Source organism: Telmatherina bonti (genome assembly GCF_933228915.1).
Source record: "Telmatherina bonti genome assembly, chromosome: 6".
Lineage (NCBI taxonomy): Eukaryota > Metazoa > Chordata > Actinopteri > Atheriniformes > Telmatherinidae > Telmatherina > Telmatherina bonti.
This window is the reverse complement of record NC_136624.1, coordinates 32,935,183-32,955,521: the sequence shown is the minus strand read 5'-3', so window position 1 is coordinate 32,955,521 and position 20,339 is coordinate 32,935,183. Positions and strand designations below refer to the sequence as shown.

At 37.3% G+C, this 20,339-nt stretch overlaps 2 protein-coding genes across 2 annotated transcripts; both read right to left on the bottom strand.

Annotated features, from left to right (window-relative positions):
* Positions 1 to 229: 229 nt before the first annotated feature.
* Positions 230 to 14,228, bottom strand: larp4ab (La ribonucleoprotein 4Ab). The gene is made up of 15 exons (XM_079242522.1): positions 13,846 to 14,228; positions 10,178 to 10,316; positions 9,611 to 9,845; positions 9,036 to 9,172; positions 8,268 to 8,371; positions 5,475 to 5,585; positions 5,281 to 5,334; positions 3,789 to 3,989; positions 3,441 to 3,553; positions 2,640 to 2,870; positions 2,077 to 2,122; positions 1,775 to 1,930; positions 1,522 to 1,655; positions 1,264 to 1,441; positions 230 to 1,071 (listed from the first exon to the last, which is right to left on the bottom strand). The coding sequence occupies exons 1-15, from the start codon at positions 13,846 to 13,848 to the stop codon at positions 703 to 705; spliced, it is 2,211 nt and encodes a 736-aa protein (XP_079098648.1). The 5' UTR covers positions 13,849 to 14,228; the 3' UTR covers positions 230 to 702.
* A 906-nt stretch (positions 14,229 to 15,134) lies between these two features.
* On the bottom strand, positions 15,135 to 18,459 carry pfdn5 (prefoldin 5). Its single transcript, XM_079242530.1, has 6 exons — positions 18,367 to 18,459; positions 18,017 to 18,119; positions 17,705 to 17,736; positions 17,436 to 17,510; positions 17,222 to 17,327; positions 15,135 to 15,726 (listed from the first exon to the last, which is right to left on the bottom strand). Exons 1-6 carry the CDS (start codon positions 18,430 to 18,432, stop codon positions 15,641 to 15,643), a joined length of 468 nt encoding a protein of 155 aa, XP_079098656.1. The 5' UTR covers positions 18,433 to 18,459; the 3' UTR covers positions 15,135 to 15,640.
* Positions 18,460 to 20,339: the final 1,880 nt, after the last annotated feature.

Sequence of the window (20,339 nt, the reverse complement as noted above, 5' to 3'; positions counted from 1 at the left end):
AAAAAGATAAAATCATTATTTCTATCACTCCAACATGAATTCAACATGTTAGATTTCATGCACCACTTAAAACGACGCATTCTTGGCTTCAACACAAATTGTAATAAAAATAGTACAGAAAAAACTGAAATCAACTGCAACTTTTTGTCATGAGATTTAAAAAAAAAAAAAAAAAAAAAAAAAAAAAAATCCCTCCCATTCTTCCTTCACCCTCTCAAACACATGCAGAAACTATAAAGCTTGGCCTCATTTATATGAGTAGCTGTTAAATTGTTGAAATTACAATATACATAAATCTAGACTCATGGATGGCAGCATCTCAAACACCAAAACGTCACCTAGGCAAATTTCTTTTCTTTTTAAACTGAGAAATCCCAAACGTTTGGCTCCAGCTCAACACTCCAGACAGCTCTGAAGGGCTGTTTATTAATCTAATATTTATCTTTATGGAGTAGTGCTCTATCAATTTGAGAAATATTGTATAGCCAACCATTCTGAGGTGCACAACACCCAGCATCAATTCTTTCTAAATGATATATTTACAGTATTTGACAAATTTAAAGTTTTCAACAATGTTGAGATTTTTTTCATCATGTTTGTCAAAACATATAGATTCATTTGTCTATTTACAGGCTTTACACATTTACACATAGCTTGGAAGTTTGCTTAAGGTCATATGTTAAAAGTCCTTAATATTTTTTGTTATTTTGGTGAAGTTGGGGGAATGTTCTGCTCCTTTCCAATGTGCCGGACTCCTCGCTGAGGGAAGAATTGTTTGCCAGAATTCAGGCCCCCCTGATTTTCCCTTGTGTTCATCCCTGATTCTTTCACTCTGGCTTGGCCAGGTGCTCCTCTGAAGCTGCGTGATGGCTGTCGAGGTGGCCGTTTATTCCCGCGTTTCTCTGGAGGTTTTCTAGAGTTGAGCCGAGGAGCTTCAACTGTGTTGACCTTGAGCTCCTGGAGAGGTTGGCTGTCTGAAGAGGCATGAGAGGAGGGAGAGGATGCTTGTGCCGGTGGTGGCTCTTTAGCTAGCCTTTGGCACACCTCTGCATAGCTGAGCCTTTTTGGTACCTGGCAAGTTAATGGAAAGGAGAGAAAAAATAGGTATGTACACATATATATGTAGACCTGTAAAATGTATGTTTGAGAAACACAAATTCAAGATATCTGCCATAACAGTGGCTGGAGGCCAATGAGAGGGGGGGGGGGGGAAAAAAAAAAAAAAAGAAAAAAAAAAAAGGGAATTTAGAAAGTAAGCCTTACCTGCTCTGAGGATGGAGATGAGAGAGATGGAGAGGACGTTTCCAGATGAACAGCCTGACTGCAAGTGGTGGGGTTATGCTCCAACTCTGTTGCAGGCGGGACTTCTGTGGATGGGAACATTTTTCCCTTTGCAATAGGAGATTCAGTCTTTTCTTCTTTTGTTACCGGTGGAGAAATGCTGAATTAAAAATAAAAGTTATGTTTATGTATGGCCTTTGGTCATTTAATGACATTTTGTTATTCTGAAATTGAACTTACCTTAATGATGATGGTGTTGTCATCTCCTGCATCACAGGTGCAGTATCAGTGGGCAGACTGACAGGATCTGGTTTACTTACAGGATTTTCTGAGCCTTTTAACTTTTGGCTGGATGTGTCCTCTTGGCTTACAGCCTAAAATAAAGGTGATGGGTGAAAAAAACAAACAAACAAAAAAGTTAATGATGTATTTATACTTTGAAACATTCTGCTATTGAAAAAAGAACTTAAAGTCACAAATAAGGGTTAGTCACCTTTGTTGGAACTTTAAGGCCACGCACAACATCAGAAAGACGCATCTCTGTTGCAGTTTCTCCCTGAACAGTGACTACAGATCCTGGCAAAGGGGGGAAATTTGAAGCTGCCAAGTCGAATTTAGGAGGTGGTGCTTTGGTCTCCATCACAGGTTTCTGGGTTTTTTTAGAAGTAATGCCACAGGAGAAAGAGGAGGGAGAGGGGGCAGAAAAAAGAAACCTTAAGATGAAAGTACACAAAGATTTTCAACAAGAAGTACAAGTACTGACATGACAAATATAAAAAGGGAAAATATCCTAACCTTATGTTCTTCTCTGTTTCTCCTCATACCTCTATGGCCGCCTCTCCTACAATGAAATTTAAAAACAAAAAAAAAGAGGGAGGGGGCAATGAGTTTAAGCGACATGGAAATGAAAATGAAGGCCCAAAAATCACTTCATGTCTAATGCTCTTTAGATCACCTTGGTTATTCTTCACAACTAATAGTTTTGGGAAGAACAAAAATGTGAGTTGTGAAAATTACTCAAGCAACTCTCATTGTGTATTAGCTGGTTACATCGCAGACAGAGTTCTTGCTATCAATTGCTTCTTTGGTGTTTTGAAATTATTTCTTGTATTTATTTAGTTTTTTTTGCACTTTTAATAACGTTTTACTTTTTTATAAAATTGTGTACATTGTGTATAAACTTGTGTCACTGCAATATGTATGTATTAACGTATATTTTACTGTCATTTTTGGTCCAGGTTTTCATTGTAATAACTGGTCCTCAACTGACCATCTTGGTTAAATAAAAAAAGCTAAATTAAAAAATAAAAAAAGTCTTAATATGTAAATTTTTTTATACCAAGATAATATTCACTCACCTGTCTCGTCCAGTCCGGTTTAGATCTCCATTTGGCATGACTGCCAATGAAGAACTGTGTTTAAGATTGAAGGAAGACAGAGGAATCATCTGAGGCGTGGTGTCAATCAGTGACCCTGATGTGTGGAGGTCCTGTGGACTCAAGGGACAAGACACGCTACCCATCATGGTTCCTGGATCCAAAGAAGATGGGAGGACATCCTCGGGCCTAGGGTGCCCTTTTGTATAGTTTCTATGTCCAAAAAAAAAAGAAAAAAAGAAAAAAAAGAAACACAATTTACATTATTAAAATGATGTTCAGCCATGAAAGAAGTATACATGATTCCACAAATCTAATAGTGGCACACCATTAGAAGTAATGCCAAACTGTGTCTAATTGTTTCCAACAGATGGTTCTGTCCTTTTTCAAAGGTATTTAATAAACAATATGTTTTATGTGCCTCAGACTTTTCCAAGTATGACAAAATAGTATGGGGAGTTGTAATATGTCAATATAATGAGTACAGAATCCACAAAGAAAAAATGTTGTTTATGACTAATTCCATGAATGCCTGTGATTCTACTTTTAAAACCACAAACTTTGTGTGTGACACTTAATGCTACAGCAAAACTATTCTGTAGTTATGTGCACCTATGTTGATTTATCCCTTAAATGTACCACCAGTTTGTATTAAGCTAGATGTGCTGAGGCCGAAAGTTTGGAAAACAGAACACTAACTAATTTTCCTAAATCTGGACTGCATTTTAGGCCAAAAATTAGGGACAGGAGTGACACCTTTATCATTTTGTAACATGCACTCACCTGTTCCTGCCTATGGGACGGTGGGCACTGATATAGCTTGAATTTGTTTTGTAGCTTCCTGAGGTATGATTACTGCGATAACCATTTATGAATCCACCATTAGGGAAGGGTGCCTAAACACAAAAATATATCAAATAAATAAATCTAATTACATGATTGGCAAAAAAAAAAAAAGCACCTCTGTTGTTCAGAGCATCTCTTGCTCTGAACAGAGATTCTCTGGATAAGACAACTGTAAAAAGACTGAAGTAATGTAGATCATACAGATTGAAATGAGATCTTTGATAAAGGTAATATGTGAACGAATGCCCAGCTCAAAATGAATGATAAATTCTGAGCAGGACTTACCAGTGGTGTTTCAAAATGAGGCATGACTGGAGGGTTCCAGGAAGGAGACACCACAGGATAAATTGGGTATTGCTGCTGTGGACTGTACACCTGCTGCATGTAAACTGAAGAGTCAAATTGGGTCTGCGGTTGGACATGTTGGTACACTACATGCTGGAAGCCATTCTTTCCAAAAAACGTGTTAATGGCCTTAATACGGGCCTAGAGAGAGAGAGAGAGAGAGAAAGGGAGAGAGAGAGAGAGGGGGAACAACAATGTCTTAGATGACTGCAAAACCAACACTTCCAGTATATCTATCATTATTGGTGTTGTTCAGTTGTCCTCAAGTCCCCTCAGATCTCATAATCTCATGGTCATAAGGCCATAAAACACTGCACTAACCAGGGGGAGAAAAAAAAAAGGGGCAAATGGAGGAAATAAAAGGTAAAGGAATACGAAGAAAGGTGGAGGTAGAACATAGAAGCAGATAAAGATGAATACAAAGTTACTGAAAGTTCCTCCCAGATAGCCACAGTGCATATGGGTCCTTCCAAGCGCGATACTGATCATCACTGGGGTACACATAGGACCATTTACAGATAATTGTCTAATTAGTTTTATCACAAGAAAAAAAGAGCAGAACACAAAGTTAAATCGAAAAAAATAAAAATAATTTTTTTTTCCTTTTTAAAACAAAGTTTAAAGATCCATTAAAGACCCTTTTTGACCTTAAACCTCTGCGTCCCAGACTTCTTCAATGACACAGTGACATCTATCATGTGCATTTCTACAGCCGCTACAGCTACAGCTGCTACTCAGCAGCATGCCGAAGCTGAGAAACTGCACTAAACAACTTTTACAACCAGGACACAATGTGATGTTATGCTTTGCAGTATAATAAGGAACTGGTTGTTTTGAACATGCAGCGTTTTAGATTCAGCAAAGAAACGCAAGAAGATCAGAAGAGGGAAAGAGACCAAACACTTCATCGTAAGATCGTCTTTTGCTGGCTGCAGAGCGCCAACAGGACAAGTAGGATGCAAGATGGATGCCAAATTATGAGTCGATAGGGTGCGCGTGACAGGTTTATGGCAAAAGTTCTATAGTGTGGCTTTAAGGAGCTGAAATTTTCACTTTTAAACCAAACTGATTAAAAGAAAAAAAAAAAAAACACAACAGGAGAAGACTAAATTAACCTAGTAACACTGAAAAGAAATTCAGAATATGGGAAATTAGGATAGGAGAGGCACACATGAACAACATCATGGGCATCTTTAAGATAGTCAATACTGTCACAAAGACCCTGCAGAGGTCCCCTTCCTCATCAAGTTTCTGTACAAAACAAACAAAAAAAATAGTCAGAGTGACCTATTAGGCTAAAGTTTGACCTAATGGCTTCTTCTGCTGAGTAGTGATGGAACAGCATGTTTGATCTTTGTGAGCTTCAAAATATTTCATGGAAAAGTAACAGATTAAAGGACAACATCAACATTTAGCAATGCAAATTACTCACCATGATCGGTTTCCCCTGGAACATTTTTACTTCTTCTCGTAGATACCTGTAGGCCTGAATGAGTGGCAAAACAAAAGCAAATGACTGTAAATTTTGTCCCTGTTAGAATGGAAAGATCAAATGAGAATTTTTTACTTTAGGACTAAAATTAACAAAATAAATACATTAAAAAAAAAAAATAAAGGCAGACATACCTTTAATGCATCCATATCCGACTGAAAAGTTATGTACCAGTTGCTGTTGTGAGCAAATTCTGTACTCAGCACTTCTGGGCAGTTTTCACTTTTAAAAAGAGCCTCTACTTCCTGTGAAAAGAATGTAAGGACCCCGTTATTTACTTGTACTTGAAAATATCTCCTTAGTCACCTGCAAGTCAGAATGGAGGAAGGGGTTTCCTACCCATCATTCATACAGAAATAAAACAATTCAGTTTTTAAAGTTTTTTGAACAAGCAGATGCTTTCCAAGAAAGAATGGTGTGTGTCCAAACAATTCCAGTGAAGATGTTGTCGTATTAAAGCCAAGCCTGTAAGTGGCGCTGCAATGCTGCCAAAGATATACACCAATAACTACACTATTCACAAAAAGTTAGGGATATTCAGCTTTTGGATGAAATTTCACAACAAGCCTAAAATGCATTCAAACCTGTACAGGTCAACTTAATGTGATCTTCTCTAAGCTTAAATGCACATGTCCAACTGTTAAATGTTTCAATAAATTTTGCACAAGTTGCTGTTCTCTAACAAGGAGCTTAACGGCAAAAATCACGGCAGGTGTGTGATCCTTGAATTGACCAATAAATGTCCTGGTTCAATTAGAGCTGGTGTTTAAACAGTTGTCTTCATCATGCTGTTCACATTTTGACATCATGAGACCAAGACGACGCCTAACAATGGAACAACAGTCCCTTGCCATTGCGATGCTTCAAACAGGACGTTCTCAGACAGAAGTGGCCACTGAGCTTGGAGTGTCACAGAGTGTCATCAGCAGGTTGCAACAGAGATATGAAGAGACTGGAAGAGTCACAGAAAGGCCTAGAAGTGGACGTCCTTTGGCCACATCCCGTGCTGATGACCGCTACATTGTGAACACTGCCCTGAGAAACCGGATGATGAATGCCACTCAACTCCAGGCACGTTTAAGAGAGGTGAGAGGCACCCAAGTGTCACGTCAGACCATTCAAAACCGTTTACATCAGCGTGGTCTGCGTGCTAGACGACCTGCACGGGTACCTGACCGCACCACCAGGCATCATCGTCTTGCATGGGCCAGGGAGCATTTACGCTGGACGAGGAACCAGTGGGCCTCAGTGCTGTTCTCTGATGAAAGTCGATTCACACTGAGCAGAAATGATGGCCGGCAACGATGTTGGAGACGTCAGGGAGAGCGCTATGCATCAGCCACTGTTGTCACCAGGCCAGCTTTTGGTGGTGGCGGTGTTACAGTGTGGGTAGGGGTGTCCACTTGGTACAGAACTGCCCTACACTTTGTGAATGGTACAGTGACAAGCCCATACTACCTGAATAACATAATTAATCCAGTGATTGTGCCCCTACATGAACAGCACAGGCCTAATTTCATCTTCATGGACGACAATGCTCCTGCTCATCGAGGCCGCATCATCAGGGAACGGCTGTTGGAGACTGGTGTACCTCAAATGGAATGGCCTGCACTCTCTCCAGACCTGAATCCCATTGAAAACCTGTGGGATCAGCTGAGCTGTCGTGTAGAGGCTCGAAACCCTGCACCCCAGAACCTCAATGACCTGAAGGCTGCCCTTCAAGAAGAGTGGGATGCCATGCCTCAGCAGGCAATAAAGTTGCCTTGTGAACAGCATGAGACGTCGTTGTCAAGCTGTAATTGATGCTCAAGGGCACATGACGAGATATTGAGACGTTCAAATTTTTTGTTGTGGTGTAACTACCATTGTTGTTACCTTTTGTGTTGAATGAATTTTTTGAGATGAGGAAATCAGTAGTGCATCCTTCTACTTAAATGTCTTACTTTTATGATATTATATCATTGTAGCATGAACATATTGCATTTTCCATAAATTTCACCTGAAAGCCAAATATCCCTAACTTTTTGTGAGTAGTGTAAGTAAGGCCATGTTCACACTGCTGCTGTTTGATCCTCTAAGCGGACCATGATCCACTTCCAGGGATGGTGGGATTCGTTTGGTGCAGAATGAACATCAATCCCACTCTGATGTGGAGCAAATAAGTGGACTCTGGTCTATTTAGAAGCTGTGGGTTTCGCTTCACTTGCAAACAGACTATCCAGTGCCCAAAAAGCAAGTGACGATGCCAACTGCAATAAAGCATCAAGAAGAAGGAGCGAAAACTGCATATAGTTTGTGTAGGAGCAAAAAACAAAATCTGATCAGTGAAACACTCATGTCCCAAAAAATAATAAAAGAGGGGAAAAAAAATAAAAATAAATAAAAATTCAAGCAAAATACACGCACCAAATAAATGTACATATTTGTCATTTTTACCTGTCAAAACTGTGTTTTTTACACAAGTATCACCCCGTAGCCAACAATTGTTTTAACCATGTGACGTTTCCCAGGCCGTTTGGTCTGCTTGAGTCAAGTGCAGTTTGAACACAAACCAAAGCACAGAAAGATACACAAAATTATATTTTTTAAAAATCTCTACCCAGCTGGACCGAGTTCCCCAGACTATCCTGGTGTGAATGCCCCCTAAAAGCAGAACCAAACCACCAGAAATAAAGTTCATGGTTAAGCTGTTGAGCTCTGTTACTTTTTAAAAATTGACCAAAAATCCCTAAAATTGTCTGTAGACAGATGGAAAAAAAAGGGAATTTCATCAGATGTTTGGATGTAAACACAACCTTATAGAAAATTTCCTACTGAAATTTAAAAATTGGGTGCCTTCTCATTATTTTACAGAAACTATATGCAATGCAGCATTGTGTGATTGTGACATTGTTATTACTTATAATAAAATACTGATAAAATCTCACCTCAACTGGGGTAGTCTCTGGCACTTCTCTTAGAATAATAATACAGCGACTGTGGTTAGGTCGAACCTTCTCACCAGCTTCATCAACTTGCACCATGGGTGAAGCTGTTAAGCACAGGGGGAAAAAAAGTTATTCTCCAAGTTATGAATGATAATAACAAAATGATGTAAAAACACATTTTAAGCCAAAAGATTGTGTAATTCTAGAAAATTCACAAAAATGGAATTGAAAAATAATAATGCAAACAATGTGTTTCTGAAGCGGATCTTGCTGTAAATTAACCAACGTTGCCAACATTAAACCACTTGAAAAACTAGCAAACAAGCTTGTGCATTGCTAACTTATACAACCCATCAGGTCGACAGCTTGGCCAGAATCTTCAACTTCACTGGTCTTCCTGTAACATGTTGCTCAACCAGCATGTCAATTTTACACTAAACTTTAAGAACAAGCTCCTGCTTATGTTTACATAGTAACAATGATACCAGTGTAATGTATTGAAAAACTTACAATGATAAAGCAATGTTAGCAAGTGGATATCTTGACATTGCATCCAAGGTTATTAATAGTTAGGAATGCAAAAATCCACGAACTTTACATTATCTGTTAATACTGCATTGGAAAAATAACTTCTCCAAGGCTCAATTTTGTATACCATCAGTAAAAATCGTAGGGTACTAAAATAAATTTCTCATACTGATGTCTGAACTTGTATCTATACATCTGTAAAGGCTTCTACAAACAGGGGAAACAGAACAACTGTAGTACCTCTTAGTACATCCAAAATTAGGTCCACATCAGTGGTCAGAGCTTTGATGTCCTCCATGCAGGCAACAGTCCAGATTGGAACAAACTGATCACCGTCCATCTGCGATATCAGGTACAAGTCCTTAGACAGGTTCTCTCTGTAAAAAATCCAAAATACAGGACATCATTCAAAATGTCTTGAATGATGCATATGTCCACATAATTTCTCTTGCAGTGTTAAAAGGATAATTCACCACAACATTAGTAGCTTGTTGAAAAATAGTTTAAAACTACACATTAAATCAACCTCTTTAATAACTCAAATGAATTGATTCGATGCCTGCACTCATATTTCAAACTTAGATCAGGATAAACATTTTAACATGCAGCTTAAAACATGACTCTTCTTATCATCTTGTAAGAAAATACACATTAAGTTGCAAATAGAGATATATGTATCTACATTTGATTTTAGGCAGTTGCAACAAGTAAACGTTATTGAATTTAATCAATTAATTAAAATAATTTAAAAAAAAACAGTATTTAACTGAAAATTAAGACAAAAAAACAAAAAACTTGCACATAACCACACTAACCTAGAAAAGCAGAACTCCAGTCGTTTTTTTAAAGACTCTCGCAAATCCTCTTCAGTCACTGGTTGTTCTTTGGGCACTTCAATATTTGTAGCAGATTCACCTTGTGGGTTAAAGTCTAAATACCCCAAGTCCTGCTGTTCAATGTCATGAGCATTGCCTGTGGGTACAGGTGTGTAGTCAGTAGTGGTGTCTAGATATTCGATGTAGTATCCTTTACCTCCTGAAGAGGGAACATCTGAGTAACAAAGCAAAAAAGAGAAACAGCAAGAGTGCTTATGAAATAACTGCCATGTTTACAGAAACCACAATGCTCTAAATAAGTTTCGTCATGCTTTACATTTAGGACAAATACCATATTCAACTTTACAACGACAACTTCCGACAAGTAAATACCATTCATGTCTATTCTGGTCACAAAGTCTTTCCACAGTCTATAGAGCTGTGCCAGAGCAGGTGCACTAGGGTTTTTTTTTAATTTTTTTTTATTATTATTTACCACAGGACATGAGCTACACACACAGATCATTTATGACACTACAAAAATAATAAATTAATAAAAATGAATACCTTCTGTCATCTCAGCAGGAGGAGGGTAGGCCTGTGGCCAAGGTGAGTCCTCTGCTTCTCCTGAGAGCTCATTCTGTTGAGCAGGAATTTCTTGCCAAACTTTGGCATTGGGATTTAGACCTGCTCCCTTTGTGGTCACCTGCAAGATTATCAGAACATTGTGGAGTTGCACTTCTTGCACCCAATATCAGACAGGCATGATTATACCTAGAGAATGGGATAATATAGCGCACCAAGTTGCAAACAGGGACAAGAGCACCACCTTGTGAGCACTGATGCTATCTGCACAAAAAGTTTTATTTGACTTAGAAGTTTGTTCAAAGTCATACATGTGGTTTTTGTTTAGGTACACTGAGTTCCTCTTTAAAAAAAAAAAAAAAAAAATCATAATAGTTTCATTAATGTTTTGAAATTCAGCGTAGTAAGTGGCTGTCTTTGTGTTGGCCATGTCATAGACTGGCTATTTGTCCAAGGTGTTTTCTGGATCTCACCGGAGCAGCAGAGTAGCTGTGATGTGCTTTAATTCATCTGCGATCCCGAATTGTATTAAGCAGAAGTAGAAAATGGATGAATGGAAATTGGCCAAAATGGTCAAATTTGGTGGAAACACAGAGGCATGCACACGTCAATACAGAGGACCTAACTAAGAGAAACTCAGTCACAAACAAGGAACAAAAAAACTGCAGTAACTTGTGGTGTGGGCAAGACTGGAAAACCCCAATATGCAAGTGTTGTTCATTCTCATGCATAATGCACAACTATGAGTGTAGTGTCCAGACTTTTTGGAGATCCTTAAGAGTTAAAGGCCTACAGAAGTTCACAGTTTTGCAATGCCTGAGTACACTCTGCAAAATATGAAATTCATGTGCCTAAATCTGATACCTGGCAAAGAGGCAAAGCTTTGAGTATGAGCAACACATTATCTGAAAATGATTATGCAGGGTCCCTGAACACTAAAGACAATCTCTGCTAGTGTAATTCTTACAATATGGTAAATAAACAAGTCCAACTAACCAAAATTCAACACAACATAATGGCAGCTTTACATCTTCGATTATGATCAAAAGAAAATATTCAATATTGAAACATTACTAGTTTCAAAAGTGGACTAAAATCTTTTTTAAAAAAAGGTGTCAGTGGTGAAAATGTGAATAGGAAATAAGTTTACTTGAAACTGTCGAACACCATGTATTTTGGTTACCTAATGTAAAACAGGCAAGTGGCAGAGAGAGTAAACTGAGCCTGTGTGTAACATGACCTTCCCCCTATATCCATGTCATGGTATAGTTTTGTCACTTCGTCACACATTTTGGAAGCAGCCTTTATATATATATCTCTAGCTATGAAAAAAAGGAAATTGTGTCGATATACCATTGCCTTTTTTTCTTTTGCTTTATAAAAATACATTTTGTCAATGTCAGATTTAAGACAGAAAATTTATATTGCCAAGAAGACACAAGATAGACGCTTAACATCTTTTGAGGTGGAGAAAGGAACAGCTGATATTAAGGGTGGCAAATCCACAGAAAAAAGGTTAGCAGACCATATTTATAAACTGGGTGACCAGTTCCATAACCCTACTCCAAAGAAAAGCTCTAAATTTGTACACAGACAAGATTCACGTTTCCAAAAACTGGAAGGAACAGTTTTGCAGCTAGAGTATGCAGACTACCTGATTCAACAGGTAAAAATAAACTCGTTACACAGTAGGATTGTGTTTTAAAAATAAATTCTGTTGTTTTAAGAAGAGATTAGGAGAGGATCAATTTATCCCTGAGGCAGGGCAAACACTTTTTTTTTTTCCTTTAAAAAGCTCACATTTTGACATTGAGACATTCTTACAGTTTCCACCAACATCCTGAAATAATGGCAGGTGTTTTTGTTTAAAATCCTTTAAAACTATTCTTTACTCAGTGGACAGTAAATGTAAACACATGGCTCATCTTATCCCATTCTTCCCACTAAATCGTCTAGTATACAAGCCATATTTACATTTGCAAGAGCCTTAGACAAAAAATATTTTAAAAAGCACATTAACATTTGATTAATATGGCAGAGTATAATGTACTTGCTTAAACACAAATAGGTACAAAAATTTCATTTTGAAAAAGTACATGGATGAGGGATAAAAAAAGAAAAAAAAGATATAAGGAAGATTATAAGTGGATGGATATTCATGCAATATTTTGTAGATATGGCTGTAAGTATATGTATGTATGTAGTATATCTGTGTGGGTGTGTTTATATGAATGGAGGTATATGGAAATGTGTGTGTAAGTGTTCATATGTGAATGTAAATATAGATAGTAAATTGAATAAGTATGTTGTGACGTGCAGCAACAGAATGGAAAACTAGATGAGTAGAAAGGGGTGGGAATACCAATCAAGTGTGCACTTCTTCCCACTCCTTTTATCTCATGAATTTATTTAATTATCAAATTGATGAGGAATTATTAGTTATTAATATTAATATTTGTGATTATTATTTTCTTGATTAGTATGCATATGTATATACGTGTATATGTATGTATGTATAGGTATGTACGTATATTTTTCTTTTATTTTCTTTCATTTGTTCGAAATAAATAAACTAAAACTAAGTACTCATTATAGCTCAATATATTATCTCTATTCTAGTGAATGAAGGACTTCAGAGTCTAATCCTTTCAAGGCTTTTCCACCCTCGCCTTAGTGCGCAGACACATAAACCTGAGTAGTCATTGGCTCTTTGTTCCTCTACCTCCGCCTCTCCGTCGATCACATGCAACCATACATGGCGCGGATCCGCCTCTGAGTTTCAGCGTGGTTACAACAAGGCGCTGTGACCTGTCATCATCCATTACAAAACTATGAGGGCGTAGCGGTCATTGATGAAAGCTAATGACTACGTTAATCTCAACTCCCACAACCTTCCAGCTTAACCAGTATTACAAAAGTTTGGTTTGTAAATCAACAATTACTCTGGAGTTAACAAAGTAACATATGAGGCTTGGGAGGAGCACGTGGCGCCAATGTGCCACTACTATTTTAAAAACATGTCACGACACCCAGAAAGCTTTAAGCTAATTTCAAACCCAAGTGTTGCTTGTAAATTGATAACCATGCTATCCCAACACGGATAACCTTTCCCAGTTTATGTCCCCGTCGACCTTTGTCTTCGGTAGCCGCTCAACTACACTTACGCAGTAGCTAACGTTTAACACAAATCACGTGCCACTTTCAACACGTGCATGTCAAATTATACTTTTCATGTAGCCTATGGCAGGACGATATGCACAAGTTTGACCCAAATTAACAATTAAGAAATACCCCTTGCAAAACTGTGGATGGTTATTTGATAGTTGTCACCGTCTTGTAGCCATATGTTACCACAACCTATACCGGCGTCGAGCTAACTAGCTTCTATTTACTAGCAGACCAGTTGGAACCGGCCTTACTATACTCTGCTAACATAAGCTAATTTATTTGACAGGTTAATGCAAAATATGATGACTTCAAACGGGTAAATGGACAGCACGATTCGGTTGGGAACAGGAACTCTTTTTAGATATATTGTTCAAACAGATGGCTGCGAAATGCTGCAACAATATTGTAAGTGAATCGAAAAAACAACTGAAACAGGTTGCCACTCATTAGCCAGGGTACCCGCTTCCAGGCCCTGCACTTACCATGTTTTCCGTCCTCCTCGGCCGCAACAGACTCAACTAGTTGCACGGCGTTGTTCTTCTGGAGAGACTTTACCGTGAAAAATAAAATAAAGTACTGGTCGCACTTGTTAAGAGTTACTCGCTCTTCTTATCCTCGTCTTGATGATCGTCTCCAAGTCAGCCGGTAAGAATACGCCAGCGCGTGCTCCGATTTGAACACTGCGTCACGTGAACCCACAACTTTAACCAACGTGTAACACTAACGGCTGTTAACGGTGTTTCATTGGAAAGCGTTTCCCCGTCTGATCGATTATCTTCTTCCGCGTACTTTCTCACACCGCAAGTCAGCTTTGCAGCGGTTACCCAGCATGTGACAGCTGCGTCTTTGCCAGCCACACTCCCGAGGCAACAACAGGCGGTACCCCGCCCGCTTCGACCTTAACGGCAGCGCGGCGTTTGTGACCTCTGAGGCGGCGGAGTCAGCACACAGAATATGCCATCTTGGAACGGTTTCACTTTAAGAAAAACTGTCATATAAAACCATCGACAACATTTATGATTGTTCCCTTTTAAAGTGAACTATACCAATATTATGACAGGAACTATCTAACCCAATCAGACTGTAACCAACTTTAAAACGTCACTAATTACCAAATAATAAAGCAGTTTTGCTATTAACAGCGTTTCAAATCGGTCAATAGATAACTTTCAATGCAATTATAAGAAAATAAGTCGGATAAAAAATGGAAGGTCAAAATAAAATGCGTTTTGAATATTAAACTGTAAAAACTGAAAGTATATTGTCCTGTGTACCCAAACTTCTCTTTGCTCTGTTCAAATCTACAGTCGTTTTATTGCATGTGACCTACGTGGAATTGTGGTCAGGAAAAGCCTAACCATTACAGTACACAGCAGATTTGATTCAAGTTCATTTCCATGTTGGCTCACGACTTACAGAGAGGCCAAAGGCAGTGCTATTCAACTTGGTCCACAGTTGTGCAGGTTTTTAATGCGTGCCTGCTTCAACACATTTGGCTCAAATTGATTTAAAAGCCAATGAAGTTCTGCACAATGTCTCATTGAGTCAGCTGTATTGAAGCAGGGACACATGGAAACATCTGCAAGACTGCAACCCTCTTGGTACAGAGTTGAATACCCCTGTTGTTAGTGAACAGTCATTTTAAATCAGTGTGAAATCAAATCTGATATTTGTTTTATTGTAGCCTGCATTAAGTCAAATGTCTTTACAGGGCTAAACTGAGAATAAAATCACAGTGCAGGTGCATTTTAGTTTGAAATTGCCTAGATTTTATTTTTTACTCGACTTTTGTGTACATCACCTTCTAATGAAGCATTCACAGTGCTTTAAAACGTCTAATTTAAGTGGAAAAATGCAAAAAATGAGGGTGTGGCTGCTCAAGAGAAAAAGGTAACCAATCTGAACCTCAAGTCAGATTTTTAATGACGAGAGAAAAACACATCTTTGTAAGAATGCAAGAGTCCTGCAAGTTGCACAAAGTATTTTTTTTAAATTCAAATTGTGAAAATGTTTCATTATCAAGCAAGAACAGAAATATTAATTCAACTCACTAACAAATGACAGTGACACACTTTAATGTCCCTTAAATCCACAATGACTTCTAATTTTCAAAATGTAGACACCCAATTTAATTAATTTAAAATTAATTATACATTTCTTTATTCCAACAATAGCCTACTTATATCAGACAGAAAATTTGTGCATTTCAGATTTTGTCTTATATAGACACAAATTTAAAAAAAGGCCCTGTCCCAAAGAGGTCAAACAGTTTTTGTCCTAGGCCTTGGTGCTTCCAACCATCTGTGATCCTTGTTGGCTCTGTTGTAACTGCTGGATCTTCACATTCATTACCTCAATCACAGCTGCAAGACAGGACACAATCCATGAAGTAAATCTGCATGTACTATATGGTCTTCTTTAAAAAAAAAAAGAAAAAAAAAAAGCTCCCGAAAGGATTAAATGAAAATATTTTCCAATAAACATTTCACTACACCTACATCTAAAATACATTTTTAGCTGCATATTTAATGCACCAAAATTTACAGTCAGCAAGGGCTAAAGTTCACTTCTCTCGTATTTAGTTTGTCTTGATTTAGAGAAATTGCTTTTTGATGGCTTGGTATATAGAGAACTACTTTCTCTAACAACTTTGTTATAAGTTTCCTGCTCTGTTCAGTCAGTAAGGTTCCTTTTTTATCTACACCAAAGCATTAGTGACCTCAAATATTATTTTTTTGTTTCATGGCATCTTGCAGATGCGGCATGGGGTGAAAGCCAGAGCTCTGTGAGAACTTTTTTGACTTGGCATCCTCAATCCTGGTCTTTGAGGGCATGTTTTTAGAAGCTTACCTGCTGCAACAGAACTGAATCAAATCAATGGGTAAGTAGCATGCACAAGTGTGAGTCAGGTGTATGGCAGCAAGAAAACTTCTAAAACCTGCAGGAGCATCAGCCAATGAAGGACAAGATTGAGTAACTCCGTCTTAGAGGTTAAATTTTTGGATTTAAAGTACTTTTAGCAGCACACGCTGAAATCGGTTGGATCAATTGTTCAATGATTTCCCATGAATCAAATTTCAGAAAAGTTATCTTGCACTTCCAACTAAAACAGATGCAAGCAAAATAGAGAATTGCAATTCATTTTAGTCCTGTGGGTCAAATTAAATGGATTCAACTATGAAGTTCAGCAGAATGACTTACGGAGTCAGGTGTGTTGTAGCAGGAAAATGTCTAATATCTGCAGGGCTGCAGCCCTGATAGGACAGAATTGAACAATTTAGTTCAGAAGGTATAGCTAATTGATTTTTTTTCTCTCTTTTTTTTTTTAAACTTAAAATAATAATTAAAATATATTAAAGACGTGATGCCAAACAAGAACAGTGGTCTGAATCTTCCAGTGCTTAGATTTAAAATTGCATCTGTATATTAATCCCATTTTTCCTCTGACACCTGTTTCTTATCCTTTTAACCATTTCTATTGGTGCACACCTCTATGACAAACCCCTGCAAACTGAATAGAAAGTACTTCAGGTCTACCTCTTATTGAATTTGTCATACAGATTAACATGAAACAATGAGTTTGATTCAAAATGTTGAGGCAGGTTAATCTTCAGCACTAAAAGACAAATGTCTTTAAAAAGGCTATGATTTTTTTTATGAAAATGAAAAGTCAGAGATACCCTAGAGAATTCAACACAGAGTCAAGGCTGTAAGACAAAAAAGGGGACTATGGTCCTAAGAATTATGGAGAATAATTTGTTCAGTAAATGGATTAAATTAAGAAAAACATAGGAGGAAACAAACCATAATAAAATCTTATAAAAAAGAAAAAAAAAATTCTATGTCCTCTTGGCTTACCTTGTTTCATAGCATGTTTTTCTTGAAGAGCTGGCTGAATTTTCTCTATCTGCTTTGTGAGAAAGTCTATTTTGCGCTTGAAGAATGCCTTCGAGTCCTCTACATTCTACAAATGTAAATAAAATGAAGACGACAATGTTCTGTTTAATTAAACTGAATTCAATTAGTTACTCAATAGTGTATCTTTGGTCTTTCAAATACAAATATACTTTACCTTTTCCACATAATAGCCTGTTCCCACATCCACTAAGACATGCTCCACATCATTTAATGTTCCTGGGACATACATCTTTTTAAAAGCAATTGTCAAGGACAACAATAAAGATTTGTTTATGTATGTATGTATGTATGTATGTAAATGTGACTATCCTATGGGTTCTTATAACAGATAAAACACATTTTATGTGAAGCTGCGTTGTTGCACCATGAAGTTTAATCAATGACGTCCATGGCAATAGATATTTGAACTATTAAAGAGGATACAGAGCTGGTTAGAGGCACAAGCAATTCTTTTCCTGTAAACAGAGAGTAGGAAGAGATGGTCACAAGAAAGGCAAGTAGGTGAAGATTATTATTTCTTATATTTATTTACAAACTACCGTGCTTAAAATTTAAACAAATATGTAATGCACCTAATTTGTTTTACCCATTTTTAAACTAGGCTGATCAAATTGCTCATTTTTCAACATTTCCTCTGCCTGTAATACACAAGTTTCCCATTAAAACTACATTTCGACTATACAAGTATGTTGAATAAACAAAAAAAAAAAAATTCACTGAACATAAATTACTCACCTTTATTGTTGGCGTTCAGGACATTTAAACTGTCTTTTGCGTCAACATACTTTGTCTGCACAACTTTGAGCTGACCTATTGAAGATGTCAGGAATTCAACCTCCTAGGAGAAACGTCAGAAATGTCAATATTAGCTACATAAATTGCAAAAGACTGGAAATGACTGAAGTATTGAGGTACACACAATAAACGCATGATGACTGGGTGTTTCTATGAAGCTAAGCGCAGCGTCTGCTGTGCTAGTTAGCTTAGCTAACCTGCGGTCCTGCTATCAGCAAGATCGTTGCTTTCTTGTAGCCAGTTTGTAAAAACGTAAACTTTTAACATGTACAATAAAATGTATATAATACCTGATCTAATTGGCTTTTCAGTCCCTCTAACTGAGGAAGGGAGAGGTCTGTGAGATTCACTGCCATATTGGAAGCGTGACAACAAATGGCCTTTTCCCGTTTGGACTTCCGGGTGATACATATGAGGAGTTGTCAGTTAAAACACCGCCACCTTGTGGACAGGATGAATATTGTCCTGAAAAAATATGTAATATTTTACAAGCAAAGGTAAATTACATTGCTCACCCTTTTACAGACCAGAAATGGTCATCTAATGTGTCAGGTGGGTTTTAACGTTATTCCTACAAGTAGTGCATGACCTATATTTATTTAATGCTTTCATTTAAAAAAAAATTATTTTCACAATTACATACGTGCAAACTGAAAATAGCTGCTACCATACCATACCATGCCATACCATACCATATCCACATAATGCTTCCAAAAGGCCTACTTATATATCCAAATTAGACTACTTTATTGATCCCAGACTGGGAAATTCTGTTCTGGGAAATTTTATGCAGTGTTATTCAGTGAAAAGAAAATCAGAGTGAAATTAAACTATATGACACAAAAATTTGACAAAACCCTTAGATTGAAAAATATACAATAAAAAGAAGTTAAAAAGAAAATAAATATAAAAAAATATCCACAAGATGCAAGCAAGATCACTTATGGCAGCAATCAGGTCAAGGAGGAACACAACTATAGTCACCAGAACCAGAATGCCAAGAGGATAGCATTAAAACATTGAAGCAGACTGTGATTTTAAGGGTCTTGAAACCAGATTGAAAAACCTCAAATACACTGTGCTTATTCAAAAGAAAAAAAACCAAAAAAAAAACCAAACAAACAAAAAAAAACCTTCAAATAACCAAAAACACATTTTTCTCCAATCCACACTTTGGAGGAGGGGGGGTCTAAATTTTAGAGAGAGCATGCAGGCACATGGAGTTTAGACACACAGCATCATTTTGATTGATCTTGAGGAATTTTCACAGTTGCTGGGTCAGCATGTGATCCAGACCTCCATGGATTAATGATTTTGATTTCCACTGATCATTTGTATGTATTTTTGTTGTTCACACATTCCACTCTGCAGTTTAATCCATTAAGATCTAAGATGTGCTGTTTAAATGTTCCCTTTATTAATATTGACCTTTAATTCTTTGACATTTAGATGACATTCTTGGTAATTCACTCATCTGAAACATTTATCAAATTAATTTTGTACAACAAAAAATGATCAAATTGGAAAAGAAAACACTTAAAGTATTCCAAAAGGGTATTTAAATCAAATGTTTTTGTTCCTATTTTTTTCTTGCAGGTATATTACCATTAAATATTGAAATGTGAACTGTTTTCTAGATGTAATCCGTTTCTTCATTGACGTCTTACACCGTCAATACTCCAGCTTGATCAAATAAGAACATTCTTATAACCATTCAAGATTCAAGTTCAAGTTTATTTATATAGCAGTTTTTACAGCAGCAGCTGCCCAAAGTGCTGCACAATAAAACAAACACTACTCCACAATTCAAACCTGGAATTAAAAACAAAAAATAAATGTAAAAATGATTTTACTTTATTCATTTTTATACCACTTTATCCAGTTCAGAGTTGCATGTAAGCTGGAGCCTATCCTAGCATTTAGCAGGCAAGAGGGCGAGTACAATCTGAACTGGTTCTTCAGTCCATCACAGGGCCAAGAAACAGGCAATGAATGGAGCATAATCAAATTGGTTGTCAACAGATTATACGTTTTAGTTTCATATGTGACAACAGAACTTCACTGGAGTCTGCAGTGAAAAGATATCTCCCAGATGGCGGTGGCAACTTTCACAGCACATTTCAAGCTTTGAATGCCACTTCTCAATCATTTCCACAGCAGAAACAAATGATGTAAAAACTCATTTATTAAAAAACAAGCAGGAAAAAACATTACAAAGCTATTCAAAACATTGAACATGTTTAGTTTAAAGTTAAAAACGTTC